The sequence below is a fragment of the Vigna unguiculata genome, chromosome 6 (assembly GCF_004118075.2).
Source record: "Vigna unguiculata cultivar IT97K-499-35 chromosome 6, ASM411807v1, whole genome shotgun sequence".
NCBI classification, from domain to species: Eukaryota; Viridiplantae; Streptophyta; class Magnoliopsida; order Fabales; family Fabaceae; genus Vigna; species Vigna unguiculata.
In genome coordinates this window covers 33,542,933-33,558,982 of record NC_040284.1, presented here as the reverse complement: position 1 = coordinate 33,558,982, position 16,050 = coordinate 33,542,933, and the positions used below count along the sequence as shown (strand labels likewise).

The following is a 16,050-nucleotide window of genomic DNA, read 5'->3' as shown; positions in this document are numbered from 1 at the left end:
AAATTTAGCTACATTTAAACATATTTAAATAATTTACTAAATTTAGCCAAATACTTTAATAAAAAAAGGTAATGTCATTAATTATTTTTAGAGTATTAAAATTTGATCTATAGTGAAACTATTTTTTTACTCAGCTTTTTTTTTTAACTTCTGATCAAATTTATTGTAAAATTTTAAAATATTAATATATTATTTTAATAATAATTTTGAAATATAATGCAATTCATTCTCAATTTATTTATGTCAAGATATTTAAGATGAATTTAATATATTTTCCTTTCTTGCATCTAAAGACTACTAAAAAATCGTTTATTTCTTGTAAATTTTATTGCTACAAAAAAAAAAAATTGGCAGAAAAAACATGCACTTTTTCATGTGAAATGTTTTTCCACAAAAAATATTTTCGGATACATTTTAAAACAAATTTCATTACAAATACAATCCATTCACATACATACTTATTCACCATCTTCCTTTCTTCTTTTTTTTTTCTTATTTTTAGTCTAATGAAATTCCCCTTCTATTTCTTTTAAGATATTTTTTTTAAAGTGTTAAAACTAGATAGATTTTAAAATTCAGAAAAAAAAATCTAAAAAGTATAATTCTTTTAAGAAATCCTCGATTGACCAATCCAAATTATATCAAATTTTATAATTATATATTTCAATTAGATAATTAAATTATTATATGATTATCTATCTAAGAGCAAATATTAGAAAAGATAATTAGTGTGAGATGAGATCATATTAAAAATACAACTGATTGGTCAAATCCTACTTAACCATTTTATATATATGGTCAATGTAATCACATTTTCAAAACTGCAATATTTTCCAAAGCATTAAAACAAGTAAAAAGATGAGTAAGGAATTGATAGATAAGACGGACGAAATCAAGAAAGAAATCTAAGTTATAGAATAGCGTCCTTGAGGTGCCAGTAAAACAGCCAACAGGTGTGATATGAATTACTATTATCATTTCAATATATATCATTTCAATATATATGACATCAATGAAATTAGTAATACTTATCATTCTCACTTTTTCCCGTTAAGGTAGTAGTATTGAAATCTGAAAATATTAATAATTAAATAAGAACAAAATGTATTGAAAATTAAACTATGAAGGGTACACAGTCTGCAAAATATTTTCCAAAGCATTAAGTAAAACGATAAATAAGAGATTTGATAGGACGAAATCAAGAAAAAAAAAACCTAAGAAATAAATCTGTTATGGAATAATGTCTTTGAAATGCCAGTAAAGTAAAACAGTTAACAGGTGTGCTATGAAGTACTATTTTCAGCCATGTGTAGCTTATCATTTCAATATGTCATCAATGAAATTAATCCTAATACTTATCTTGTCATTCTTGCTTTTTCCAGTCAACTTTAACGTTCTTAAAACAAAAACTTTATTCATTTTTCATACGAAAGCAGAAGAGAGGCCACAATGTCAAAAATGATAACAGTCATAAAAGATATCAAAGAGCTTTTTTAGGTTTTAACCAAAATAAGAGAAAAAAAAAAAAACTGTAAATCTGTTCCCTCCTAGGATGGCTTCTAAAATATCCACTTTCACAAACAAACATTGAATGACTGAGTGCCATGGAACCCCAATGTATGTACAATCCTAACTCATTCTAACAGATTTTGTGCTAGCTAATTACTATCTCAGTTTGATTTCAAACTACAATTTCTCCTACTATACTTCAAGAAATATCGATCTGGTTGCCCAATGCATAGTTTTTCCCTATGCAAAGCAGAATCATCTTGCTTACGATCAAGTTCCATGCCACTATCTTCACTAACATTTATTATCCTGTCAGAACAACTTCCCTCCCCTTCCTTCTGCAGCTCTTCCCCGATCCCTTCACCATCAGATTCAGCTGTGGGCTCACCAACTTTTGAACCAGTTTCCATGCCACTTCTGCCAATACAGAGAACATTCAGACCAGTTGAAGAACCACTATCCAAAGATCCTACAGAAACCAAAGGCTCACATAAAGATTTACAAGAGTCCGCTAATAGCTTATCATCACAGGACACTTCATGCTTATAACGATAATCGGTATTCCTTGAGTTTGATGTTTTGCAAGACGAATCAACACTAGAAGACAACATCATAGGAATATCCAGGGAACTTGTATTCAATAAGCAGCAACTCTTTGATATCCTAGGCAAACAATTAAACTGCGGATGCAACTCAAAAGTCAATTCAGAGCCATCAAGAACTTCAAAAGCATCCCTCTTGAGAAGCGGATTCAAACCACACTCTTCCTTATTTGCTACTAGACCCAAAGCATTGTTTGCAATTTCAACCGCCCTTTTCGCCACCAAAGCTTTCTTCATTGCCCCCTCTCTAGCCCTAGCAGCTGCTTCAACCTTCTCCCCCACCACTCGTTTTGCGTCCTCAACCAAATCCTCCATTGACCTCTCCAAATTTTCATCGGGAAAAACCCTAGAACTACCCTTCTCTAGTATAATCCCACCATTTTCACCACCCATAACTCTTCTTTTTCTTCTTCTGGAAAGCTCTAAGTGTTTAGGAATCCAGCAATCCACACAGACAGAAAATTCAGAGCCCACAGAAGCATAGGACCACGGAGGAGCATTTTTGTATTTCAAAAAACAGGTTTTGTGAACAGAACGCTGACATTGATTGCAACGATATGATTCAAGAGACATTCCATAAAAACAATAGGAACACATTTGGGAAGATTCAACGGAAGAAAAACAATTCTTGCATAGGAGAACTACACGCCATTCGCTATAAAGGGTTCGGAGTCTGTTCTTACCGGAGCAGACGTCAACCTTGAAGCCACACGCATGACATTCGGTTAAGTTGGGCAAATCCCTAGTTTTTTTGTGTGTCGGAACGGAGTCTGAAAGATTTTCAGATGACTCTGGCTGCACCTCTGTTCGTTTCTTCGATTCGAGGAGCTTCATCGCCGGTGAAACTCCTATTATTCAGATCGAAGCTTCTGATAGGGAAATAAAATGTCTAGGGTTTTCACATTTTTTAGATTTGGGGGTCCTCAATGGATTTGGAAACAGCTTTCACGCGCTATCATTGCGAGTAGCAAGTTTTTCCTTTCTCCTTACAGAAAAAAAAAAAAAGTAAATACCCAGTTAACCAATTGCTAAAATTTTATAAATACAATTAATTTACTATCTTCATGAACTTAAATGAAAAAAAAAATAGTTTATTAAGTATGTAAAACATCTTTGAACTTCCTGCCTTTGATTGTCTATGTTAAATTTAATTTATTTTGACTAGCAACTAACAAATTAAATAAGTATAAGCATAATAGGAACCCACCAATATATAATAAAACATGGAAAAATGTATTTTTCATATACTATCTTACCTTTGGTTATTCCTTGTTTCTTATATCACCCAATAATAAATAGTTTCTTCGATTATTTATTTTAAAGTGTCATTGAAAATTGTTTAAAGAAAATAAAAAAAAATAAAAAAATATTTTACCATTATAATATTTATAATATTTTATTATTTTATTATTTTCATTTATATGTTATAATACATGGATATATGTGATATAAGATTAAGTAAAAAATAGAGATATAAACACAAAAGAGGTATTAAGGTGGTATTGAAATCTAATAATAATAAAAATAATAATAATAATAATAATAATTAAATAAAAACAAAATGTATTGAAAATTAAAAGGACATAATGAGAAATAATCAAGGAACATAAATTATAAATACTTGTACATGAACATTTTCGTACATAAGTGATACATGTCAAATTTTCTATATAGGTATCTTCATTAGAGTCATTTACACCATCTTAGTAAGTTTACTAAGTGACTTCCTAATTAAATTATGTTGATATGATATAAAATTTAATATTTGAATCTTGGTAAATAATATTGACATGTATAAAATTTAAAATTATGAATCTTAAACAATAAAACAGTAATCATAAAAGTAAAAAATATTTTAATATTTTAGAAATATATATTTTTACAAAAAAAAAATAGTTATAATATAAATTTTATAAAATGACTGCATTTAAGTAAAAAGTTACAAAATAAATAAGATATTAGAGCTGATATAAGTCTTTATTTATCGGTGGAAATTGTAATTAATATTTCTTCGAAATTTTGTTTCAATTTAATTTTTTATTTTAGAAATGCATGATTTAGTCATTTTAATCAAATTTTGTTAAATTTATTTAATATTTCAAACATGTTTTATGATAGTATCTAAGTTTTTTATATTTGACATATTTTTTCTTCCATATTAATCGAGAAATGCTATAAAACAAGTTTAAAACATTAAATAAACTTAATAAAATTGGACTAAAGAATAAAACTTCACACACTTTTAAAATTGAGTGAATATAATAATTTAAAACTTAGAAAAGAAAAACTAATTATTATTTTTACTAAAATTAAGAAATAAAAAAAAACATTCAACCCTTAAATATAATATTATTTAGAGTTAATTAAACATTAATAAACATATATGAGTATATTTGAAGAGTGGTCTATACTCTAATTATATTTTACTCATCGCAGACATATTGTAATATTTTTAGTTTTTAGTTATATAATTCTGTAAATCATTTATTTATATAAGCTAAAATTAAGATTATAAATATAGCAACCTCACAAAAATTATATATAAAGAAAACAGAAAATAAACAACCTAGACAGTATAAATAACCAATGTAAGGTGATTCAGTCCTTACTAGTCAATAGATGATTGCTCCCGACAAATAATATAGGAGGATACTTATTCTAAAGTCAATGTCAAAATCCATACAAGTTTAAATGGTAAACAAAACAATAATAATTTTTTCTCAAACTATCAATGATCATACAATCTCCTGTTGCATCGCTTTTGAAATGTTTATTTTTGTGTGTATTTAATTTATTCGTGTATCTATGAAAAACTAAAAAAAGAATCTGGTGGATGATTTTTTATGAAAGCAACATGTTTTGAAAGAGAAAAGCAAGCAAAAGCATCAATTTTCAGCAGGGCATTAAGTTACATTTGTGAACTGGTTCAAGGATTTTTACTAACTTAAAATGAAATTTAACTATTAATAAATATTAAACATTATTTTATTATCTTAAAATTCAAATTTTATATAAAAAATTATTTTATGTAATTTTCAGACCAAATACATGTTTAAATTAAATTCAAAACCGAAACACATCTAAGTTTTTCATTTTTTATATTAAATTTACTATTATTTGTACTGATTTTTACATTCTCATTTTTTTTCTATCTCCTAAGATTTTTTATTTTTGGAAATGATGTTGCAAGGTAATTTTAGAATCTAAAAAGTAACCAAGGATAATTACAGACCAACACACCCGTGTTTTATATTATATTATACAATTTAAAGAATAAAAAAGAAAGTAGGAGATTCTATCTTGTACTTATTATTTATATTTTATAAGCAAGGACTTCCTACAGTTAAAAAGCACCTGCACGGCGGTGCAGTTACGATCTAAGGATCATTATAATTTTCATAGTAGACTTTTAATCATATATATAAATCGAAGGGTTGAGATTTCGTGCGCCTGAAACAGCAACTGCAGGGAACTCATTTGCATAGATTCTAAGATCTTTGTAGGGACAATGGAGAAAAAATGTGGTCCACCTCAGACTCATGCCTGTGGGTAGGGTAGTCAGTTGAAGCGCGTGAAGGAATCTGATGCAGGTATAAAAGGAGGGAAGTTCAGTGGTGCTACTCCTTTTGGCCCGCATTATTGCATCTCTCTTGTGCCAGAGGCCGAGTCTTTCGCCGTTTCTCTCTTTCCTTTGTCGATTCCAACGCTTCTCTTTGCGGTTAGCTTTTCTTCTTCATGTTCTCTCAGATCTATCATCTTACTTCCATTTACGTCTTTTAATTTAACTATGCATGATCTCCTAATGTATTAACAATATTGTGTGCCTATTCTATTCTCCGTATCGTGTTTCTGCATTTTACCATCTCTCATTGCTTAGATCGTTGTTCTCTCAGCTTGCATGTGCTGTACACGTGATTATGCTGTGATTCTGTGAAGCCATAGGTCATAGCAAAAAGTCCTTGCTACTTTTCCAGAGTGTTTGAGGAATACGCGCTGCTTTAGTTATGGCTTTAAAGACGTGGTTGAATTATCTTCTGCTGATTGAGCATTTGAATGTTAATCTTTGTTTTGTTATTGGTGGCTGAGTTCACAATGATGACCTAGAATTAATTCTTTTGAATATGTGTATTCAAAGGAAAATTAAATAGATCTGTGTATAAATGTTGTTTTGCATTGACGGTTCCGTCTCCTTTTGCGCGGTCTTGTTTTGTCTTTGATTGATAGAAACTGTGCGGTTCGGTAGGTTGTGTTCCTTAAATCTATACACGGATTTGAGTGATGGCTTGGTTTCATATGTGAAAACTCGGTTTCTCACATCTGTCTTTGGGCTAATTGGTCTTTTGCTTTATCTTTTTTTTAGATTTTAGTTCTCATTTTTCTAATTTGCTCTTGCAATCCATTTATTTCAGGTGCTTTCGTGTTGCTGATAAAAAAATGGTTGGGAGTGTTCACACTTTAAATGAGGACTCGAGAATCAACGGAGCAGTTGAACCGTTGCCTGAGGATTTTGACGCAACAGCTTTAATCATGGATCCTGTACCTTCTTCACTTGTAGACAATGGCAGTGTCAATGAAGAGGTGCAGATCAATAAGGGAAAAGAGAAAAGACTAATAGTTCTGGGAAGAAATATCCATACCATGTGTCTGGAAGTCACAGAGCCTGATGCAGACGACGATGTTACTGGGGACCGGGAAGCTTATATGGCTGGTGTGTTGGCCAGATACAAAAGAGCTTTGACTGAAAGGACAAAACATCATTTAGGTTTGACAATATTTGCTCTTTTGGTGATCTTATTGCTTTTTGACTACATTTACGTACGTTTTTTACAAAATCAATCCATACAGATCTTGATACTGCTTTTGATTTTCCCCTTGGGATTTTGCTTAATTTACGAGAGGTTTCACACTCTGATTTATGACTAAGCAATTGATATACGTATGTGGTAAATTCAGTTTGCTTATTGCTGGTATCAACCTAACCTAGCACTACCAATCACCAATTAGCACTGAACCTGTACTTCTTTCTTTAGCTCATCTGCTCCCATGTCATCCTTTGTTCGGCTCATGTTTCTCTTTTATCTGTAGCGGAAATCCCAGCATGTTCTTGTCATAACTCTGGAATTCATTCAACCTACCTGCGTAATCCAGGTGTCACAAACAGTGTTTTAGAGCCCGGGTAGCAGGACAACCTCTATTCTAAGGATTTTCATGTAGTGTATAATGTAAACTCTATACATATATAACAAGACTCTTCACATAACGATGCATTAGATGACAATATGCTAGTCCATAAAAAAACTATTTTCTTACTACAACTTTTGTTGTAATTGTCATAGCCATAAAAATGATCTCCTTAGAATTAGAATCATCTACACGTAAATCCTATGTGTATTCTGAAGTCTGGATTTACTTGATGGTTTCTAACTCTGAAAGTCCAAGACCTTGATGATTTTCATAAAAAAAATCTTGAGAATAAATTGACGCAATATAGGAGATTCCAGTGTGTGGACGTAAATTCAAGTCCTGAATTTTCAAATTGAGATATTTTGATATAATATTCTTGGTTTTTCAAGGATTTTTGGACCTGTGCCAATTTAGTTGGGTGATTATTCCCTCATCATTTTATACTTGGGTAGATAATCTTTCATTTCCAAGCTTTAGGAAGCACTCTTGATTGTGTCTATTGCAGTGTTTGATACTTTTGATAATTTGTGGCTTCATTACATAGTAATCTGTCTTCTTCTGGAGCTAAATACTACCTGATTTTGAAGTCTGCATGTTGATGTTTTATTACCTTGGAATGAATTTACAACTTCCTCAATGTAATAGTAATACACTTTGCCCTTGTTTATATTTTGTTATATTCTTAGAGTGAATTGATAACTTCCTCGATGTTATTTCTGAATTATCTTGATATTGCCTTGGTATACCATGTTCACAAACACACAGTATTCAAATAGTTTTATCAGGATTATGCATAACTTTTGTTGCCCTCTTCAATTACCCTCTAGAGTTGAGTATAACTCGTTAAATTTATGAAAAACTTATTCCAGGGTACCCCTATAATTTGGATTTCGATTATGGTGCACTCTCACAACTTCAGCATTTTTCCATAAACAACTTGGGAGATCCATTTATTGAAAGCAACTATGGTGTCCACTCCCGACAGTTTGAAGTTGGTGTTTTGGATTGGTTTGCCCGACTGTGGGAACTGGAGAAAAACGAGTATTGGGGCTATATTACAAACTGTGGTACAGAAGGAAATCTCCATGGCATCCTTGTTGGGTTAGTTTTAGCTAGTCTTATTTTGTTCATCTTCAAAATTTGGCAAGGTTGTAAAGAACATCTAATATGGTTATATGACTTGTGCAGGAGAGAGGTTTTCCCACATGGGATTTTGTACGCCTCACGAGAGTCACATTATTCTGTTTTTAAAGCTGCTCGAATGTACAGAATGGAATGTGTGAAGGTTGATACTCTTTGGTCTGGGGAGATTGATTGTGATGATTTCAAGGACAAGCTTCTTCAAAATCAGGACAAGCCAGCAATTGTAAATGTGAACATAGGCAAGTTTCTTAGTCATTTCTTCTCTCTCTCCCATTCCCTTCCTCTTTACCTTGTTCATTCTAACCCTTACAACTGAAACAATTGCAGGTACAACTGTGAAAGGAGCTGTGGATGATCTTGATATGGTCATAAAGAAACTTGAAGAAGCAGGATTTTCACAGGACAGATTCTACATCCATTGTGACGGGGCTTTGTTTGGTCTCATGATGCCTTTCGTGAAACGAGTATGTGAAGATGTTACTATAAATTGTTTTAACTTGTATGAGATCTAATGATGGGATTTTCATCTGTTGTCCTTATTTGTTCCAATAGAAAATCGTGATGTGTTCTTATACTTGTGTTCTGGTTTAATGGTTTAATTTTCATCATTTTGGTTCTTCCTTGCGTAACCTGTCAATTTTCCGGTGGCTCATTTTGTCTTATATTTGTGCTTTTGCTATAAAGTCATAATTTTAATGATAGCAGAACGTCTATTAATGCTTATTGATCAACCCACTTTATATAAAGTATAAATGTGACTGTCACTATTATTTTACATGCCCATGAAACCGTATCATTCCGTTTCCATTTTAAAGTCAAGGAATGCTTATTTTGTTATATATTGGTTATATTTAGAAATAGGCAAGATTAAAATTTCATGCTTCTTGGTCAACCCATCTTGTGTGAACCTCACCATATTCTGCATTTGTTGTATTTGCTTTCAGGCTCCAAAAGTTACTTTTAAGAAGCCTATTGGCAGTGTCAGTGTTTCTGGCCACAAATTTGTAGGTTGTCCCATGCCTTGTGGTGTGCAGATAACAAGATTGAATTATGTCAATGCTCTCTCTAGGGATGTGGAGTACCTTGCTTCTAGGGATGCCACGATCATGGGTAGTCGGAATGGTCATGCTCCCATATTCCTTTGGTATACCTTGAATCGGAAAGGATATAGAGGTTTTCAGAAAGAAGTTCAGAAATGCTTGCGAAATGCACACTACTTCAAAGATCGCCTTGTTGAGGCTGGGATTGGTGCAATGCTTAATGAGCTGAGCAGCACGGTTGTGTTTGAGAGGCCACATGATGAGGAATTTGTACGCAAGTGGCAGTTAGCATGCAAGGGGAATATTGCACATGTGGTGGTCATGCCAAACATCACTATTGAGAAGCTGAATGATTTTCTGAACGAGCTTCTGGAGAAGCGTGCTACCTGGTTTCAAGATGGGAAGGATCAACCTTACTGTATATCGTCGGATGTAGGTGAAAAGAATTGCCTTTGTGCTTTGCACAAGTAATTGCAGCATCCAATTCAGAGTTTGTTGCTGTAGTTGATTTTTGGAGTGTTATGCAGTTTACTTGTCTTTGTTCTCAGAATTTTTATGTTATTAATAACATTTAGAATCTTCTTTGCTGTCCGTACTCTTATGCCTTAATTGTTATTACTTTTTCCGCTACTTAGCCTGTTATCAACATTGGTTTCGTAACCCAAGTAAAAGCTAAAACAAAAGGATAAAAGATTTAATGTCTATGTTTGGTTTATCTTTAAGTCACAGATAAAACAGACATATATATATGAAAAAAAAATCGTAATTTGAATTTATTATCATATTTTTTTGTCTCTTAATGCAGTGAATTCTTGAGAATTTGTTTAGTTTGACGAGAGTTGTCTTGTGCTGTATTAGTTGCTTTGTCTTAGGGCTTCAGAAGGAAAAAAAAAGAAAAATTGTGGTGGAGAGGGAGAAGGTTAGGGAAGAACAGAGCTTACACCAGTAACATGAATTTACTTATCTTACAACTTTTTATTATGATTTTTCTTGTCTAAGATTACATATCAGTAAGTACCCTTTGGATTATAATTGCGTCTTCTCTCGTTCCAGGAACTAACATGAAATTTTATCATATATATAATTTCATGTCAATTTTATACATGTAATGTAAATGAAGTGCATCATACTATCAGCTATGTAAAGGTTGGTACTAAATTGAAAATGATTCTACATGAGAGCAATTAGTAAAGATCAAAATTAACCATGCCTTTATACACGGGGTAGGTATACATAATTGTTAATTAATTTACTATTTTTATATTTTTAACTGTTTCGTTTTATACATATATTTTTTATTTATTTTATTATACATATATATATATATATATACATATATATATATATATACATATATATATATATACATATATATATATATATACATATATATGTATGTATATATACATATATATATACATATATATATATATGTATATATTTATATATATATATATATATATATTTATATATATATATATATATATATATATATATATATATATATATATATATATATATATATATAAAAGGATTGACATAACACTGTCACAAACCTTCTAATTCCAAAGTATCAACACGCAGAAAATACTCGCGTTCCGCTGAAGAAAAATAAAGGAGCATCAAACTTGGAAGTAACAAAAACTAACTTCCATATATATGAACACTTACTAGTCCACAAATTCCGAAGCACGAGTTATCAACGAATTTCTGTTTAGTTATTTATCACTGTTTGTCTATTGTTAAGTGTCTGTGTCGCTTCATTTATGAGCATAATTGAATTATATTGTTAAAATTCCCTATGTTTGAACTTTGTTTTTTTTTTTACCTTGATTTATGAGAAAAATATTCTTAGTATTCAAATACAAATGAGTAATTAAGTTGAAATTTTAACTCTTTTGCTTATTGTAAATGCAGAGAGAGATCAAGTCAAAGAAAATATACGATTAGTGTACAAGCAGATTTGTTGAGAGACAAGGAACTAAAATGAAGGAGGCAAAAAAACACCATCTTTAAAGAAGACAAACAAAATAGAAACTCGACATAAATGAGTTTCTCCTGGAATTGGATTTACTTATGTCAACAAAAGTTGTAGATACAGAAAGTGCATTCAGAATTTTGAAGATCCACTCAATAAATTACAATTTGTTTGGTAAATGTTTTAAAGTTTTGTCTCCTAACAACATATAAGTACGTTCTCTTTGAAATTTGGACATCCATCAATACGTAACAAAACTAAAATAAAAAAATAAATGAAGAGCTCCAATAAATTCATATATATGTTTTAGATTTTCTTCGTTCATATTTTTTTAATTATTCACTAGTATATTGACTCGTGCGTATGCACGGGACGTATTTATTTTATTTTGTATATTAAATAATAAAATAGTGAAAGTATTATATAATGAAATATTATGAAAATTAAGTTATATTGTTGTAAATATTGTTATTAAAGTAATGAAATAGTAAATCTAAGTGATGCAATAAAAATTTCAATTTTAAATATAATAAACAGAATTGATATCACAATATAATATAGTTAATTGATATCACAATATAATATAGTTAATTGAGCGAACATTTTTTTATTTTTTTTATTTTAAATTTTTTAGAATAATAATATAATTGCTATTATATTTATTTAACCATTAAAAATACTAATAATAATATTAATATAAATTATAAATTATAAAAATTTAAAAGATTAAAACTCTATTTAACAAAAGTATTTAGTATAACAAAATTTTCTATAATTAAGAAAAACACACTTATAATAATAACACCATTATGAATAATAATAATAATAATAATAATAATAATAATAATAATAATAATAATAATAATGATACCAATAATAATAATAATAATTATGCTATAAATATTAATATTAATGCTAACACTAAGGCTAATGTCAACTATAATAATTTATAATTATATATAAAGATATACATTAACAACAAAACAAATAAAAATGACAAGTAATTGAAATACGATCCCGTAGTAAATTAATTTAAGATGTGTGTCTAACTATAATAATAATAATAATAATAATAATAATAATAATAATAATAATAGTAATAATAATAATAATAATAACAATAATACCATTATAATAATATCTCATAGTGATAAAAATAATAATAATACAATAACTACATATATATAAAGATATATACATTTGTTGTGTCCTCTTTTGTTTATATAATTTTATCCTCTTAATTATTATTTGTTAAATTAAAATAATTATTCATAATAAAAATTATTTGTCTATTTTATCATTTTATTAATTTTAGTAACTATTTTTATAATTCAAATAATTACACAAATATAAAAATAAAATGAACAACAAAACAAATAAAAAGTGCTAGTAATTGAGATATAATCACGTAGTAAATAAATGTAAAATGTGTATTTAACTATAATAATAATAATAACAATAATAATAGATAATAATAATAACACTAAAATAATATCGCGTAGTGAAAAAATAATAATAATACAACTACATATATAAAGAGATAAATAAATAAACAACAAAACAAATAAAATGGTCAAATAACTAAAAGATGATTCATTGATAGTAAGTAAAAGTAAAATGTGTATGTAAACATAATAATAAAAACAATAATTAATAATAATAATAACTATTATAATAATTATAGTTCTAATTAATAATAATAATAATCTATAACAATATATAAAGAGATTATCTCTTTTGTGTCCACATTTCAAATACTAATTTTACCCTTTAAAATATAATTATTTATAAAAATTTTGAAAATTGACTCTTACTTTTACAAACTTTTTTATAAAATTGTTTATCTTTGCTATTTTCTTTTTCTCTGTTTATCAACCGTTATTCTTTTATTTTTTATGATATATTTCACTTTACTTTTAATAAATATAATTTTATTTTATATATTATAACTTAATAACATTACATTATCATCACTTACTATAATATCACGTATATTTAAAAAATGCATACACACAGGCGCAATAGTAATAATAATAATAATAATAGTAATATAATAATAAAAAAAATTAGTTAATAATAATAATAATAATAATACTTATAGTTAGTAGTAATACTAATCATAATAATTATAGTTAATAATAATAACAATAATAATTATTATTATAATTAGAGCTAATAATAATAATAATAATAATAATAATAATTAGAGTTATAATTGATAATAATAATAATAATATAATAAATATCATGAAAATTAGGTTATATTGTTGTAAATGTTATTATCAATTAAATGAATTTGTAAATTCAGTTTTAAATATAATAAATAAAATTAATATCACAATATTATGTAATTAATTGATTTTACAAAATAATTATAATAGTATATGACTCGTGTATCCAATTTTTTTATTTATTTCAAATACGTTTAGAATAATAATATAATTGTAATTATATTCATTTAACCATTAAAATAATAATAATATTAATATAAATTATAAAAATTTTAAAAGATTAAAAATCTATTTAACAAAAGTATTTAGTATAATAACATTTTTTATAATTAAAAAAAGCACTTATACTAATAACATCACTATGAATAGTAATAATATTAATAATAAAAATAATAATGATACTAATAATAACAAACAAATAATAATAATAATAATAATAATAATAATAATAATAATAATAATGTTTATCTTATAAATATTAATGTCAATGCAAATACCAAGGCTAATGTTGACATACTAATAATCTATAATTACATATAAAGATATATACAACAGCAACAAAACAATTAAGAAGGACAACTAATTGAGATATGATCTCGTAGTAAATAAAATTAAGATGTGTGTCTAACTATAATAATAATAATACCATTATAATAATAATATCTTGTAGTGATAATAACAATAATAATATCATTATAATAATATTCCGTAGTGATAATAATAGTAATAATAGTAATAATAATACACTAACTAAATATGTAAAGAGATACACATTTTTTATGTCCTTTTTTTTGTTTTTACTTTTTTATCCTCTTAATTATTTATTAAATTTAAATGATTATTCATAATAAAAAATTATTTGTCAGTTTTATTATTCTACTAATTTTAGTAACTATTTGTTTTCAATTCAAAAAATACCAAGACATAGAGATAAAATGAATAACAAAACAAATATAAAGAGCAAGTAATTGTAATATGATACCGTAGTAAATAAAAGTAAAATATGTGTCTAATTATAATAATAATAATAATACCACTATAATAATATTGCGTAATGATAAAAAAATATATTAATACTACTACTACTAATAATAACAATAATAATAATATTAATACAACTACATATATAAAGAGATAAACATCTTTGGTGTCCTTTTTATTTTATCAATTTTATCCTCTTAATTATTATATTTTAAATTTAAATAATTATTTATAATAAAAAATTATTTTTCAGTTTTATTGTTTTACTAATTTTAGTAACTATTTTTTTTTAAATTGAAATAATTGTTCAAATGGAAAGATAAATGAACAACAAAACAAATAAAAATAATAAGTAATTGAAACATGATTCCTACATAGTAAGTAAAAGTAAAATGTCTAGGGATGTCAAAAAAATATGTACTCGTAAGTATCCGCAACGGTAGGAAACGAATATTAAAAATGGATACCCACGGGTACAGATATTTTTGATACTTGCATGTTAACTGAGCGAGTACGAGTATCATAGTATCCGTACCCGTGGATACCCGTACCTACTAAACTTTAATTCATAAAAATACCTATATATATATATATATATATATATATATATATTAGTAAAAAACATTGTGACCTAATTTTTTCTAAGCTGCACATCTTGTCTTTTCTTCTGTCTTCATTTTTCCAACTTCAAGTATTGGTACATTGTCTTCTTCTAGGTACACCCCTTGACATTATTCTCTTTCCTTTCTTTGAAATTGGGCATATACATCAAACCCTATATAGACAGTGTATGGTATGTTTGTTGTCAAATGATGGAATCAAAATAAGAATACTTAAAACGTGGCAGTTGAATTTTATTATTTATTTATTTGTCAGGAATCAATCGGAGAAAGTGAGTTTATTGATCAAAGCACTAATTAAAGAATTTTCATTGTGTTGAAGGTCACTTTATATTTATTTTTATAATTATTTGGACTTGTATGAACTTGAGTTTATTTGAATTTTATATTTAAAATTTGACAGTGATGTATTTTATTTTATTTCAATTTATGATTAAATATTTGTTTCTTAAATAATTTTATAAATATCCGCGGATACCCGTGGTTACCTGCGGATATGAAAAAAATAAGTGGGTACCTGACATATATGGGTACGGATACATGACAGATATTTATCCAGCATGTATGGTATGGGGGGACTACTACCCGTACCCTACCCGACCTATTGACATCCCTAAAAATGTGTATCTAACAACAATAATAAAAACAACAACAACAATAATAATAATAATAATAATAATAATAATAATAATAACTATTATAATAATTATAGTTCTTAATAATAATAATAGTAATATAATAATATTAGTACTATAATAATAG

The 16,050-nt window shown here is 27.6% G+C and overlaps 1 protein-coding gene across 1 annotated transcript; it reads left to right on the top strand.

Annotated features, from left to right (window-relative positions):
• The first annotated feature begins 5,698 nt into the window (after positions 1–5,698).
• Positions 5,699–10,073, top strand: LOC114187937 (serine decarboxylase 1-like). Its single transcript, XM_028076365.1, has 6 exons — positions 5,699–5,829; positions 6,521–6,873; positions 8,165–8,396; positions 8,484–8,677; positions 8,766–8,902; positions 9,383–10,073. The coding sequence occupies exons 2-6, from the start codon at positions 6,546–6,548 to the stop codon at positions 9,947–9,949; spliced, it is 1,458 nt and encodes a 485-aa protein (XP_027932166.1). The 5' UTR covers positions 5,699–5,829; positions 6,521–6,545; the 3' UTR covers positions 9,950–10,073.
• Positions 10,074–16,050: the final 5,977 nt, after the last annotated feature.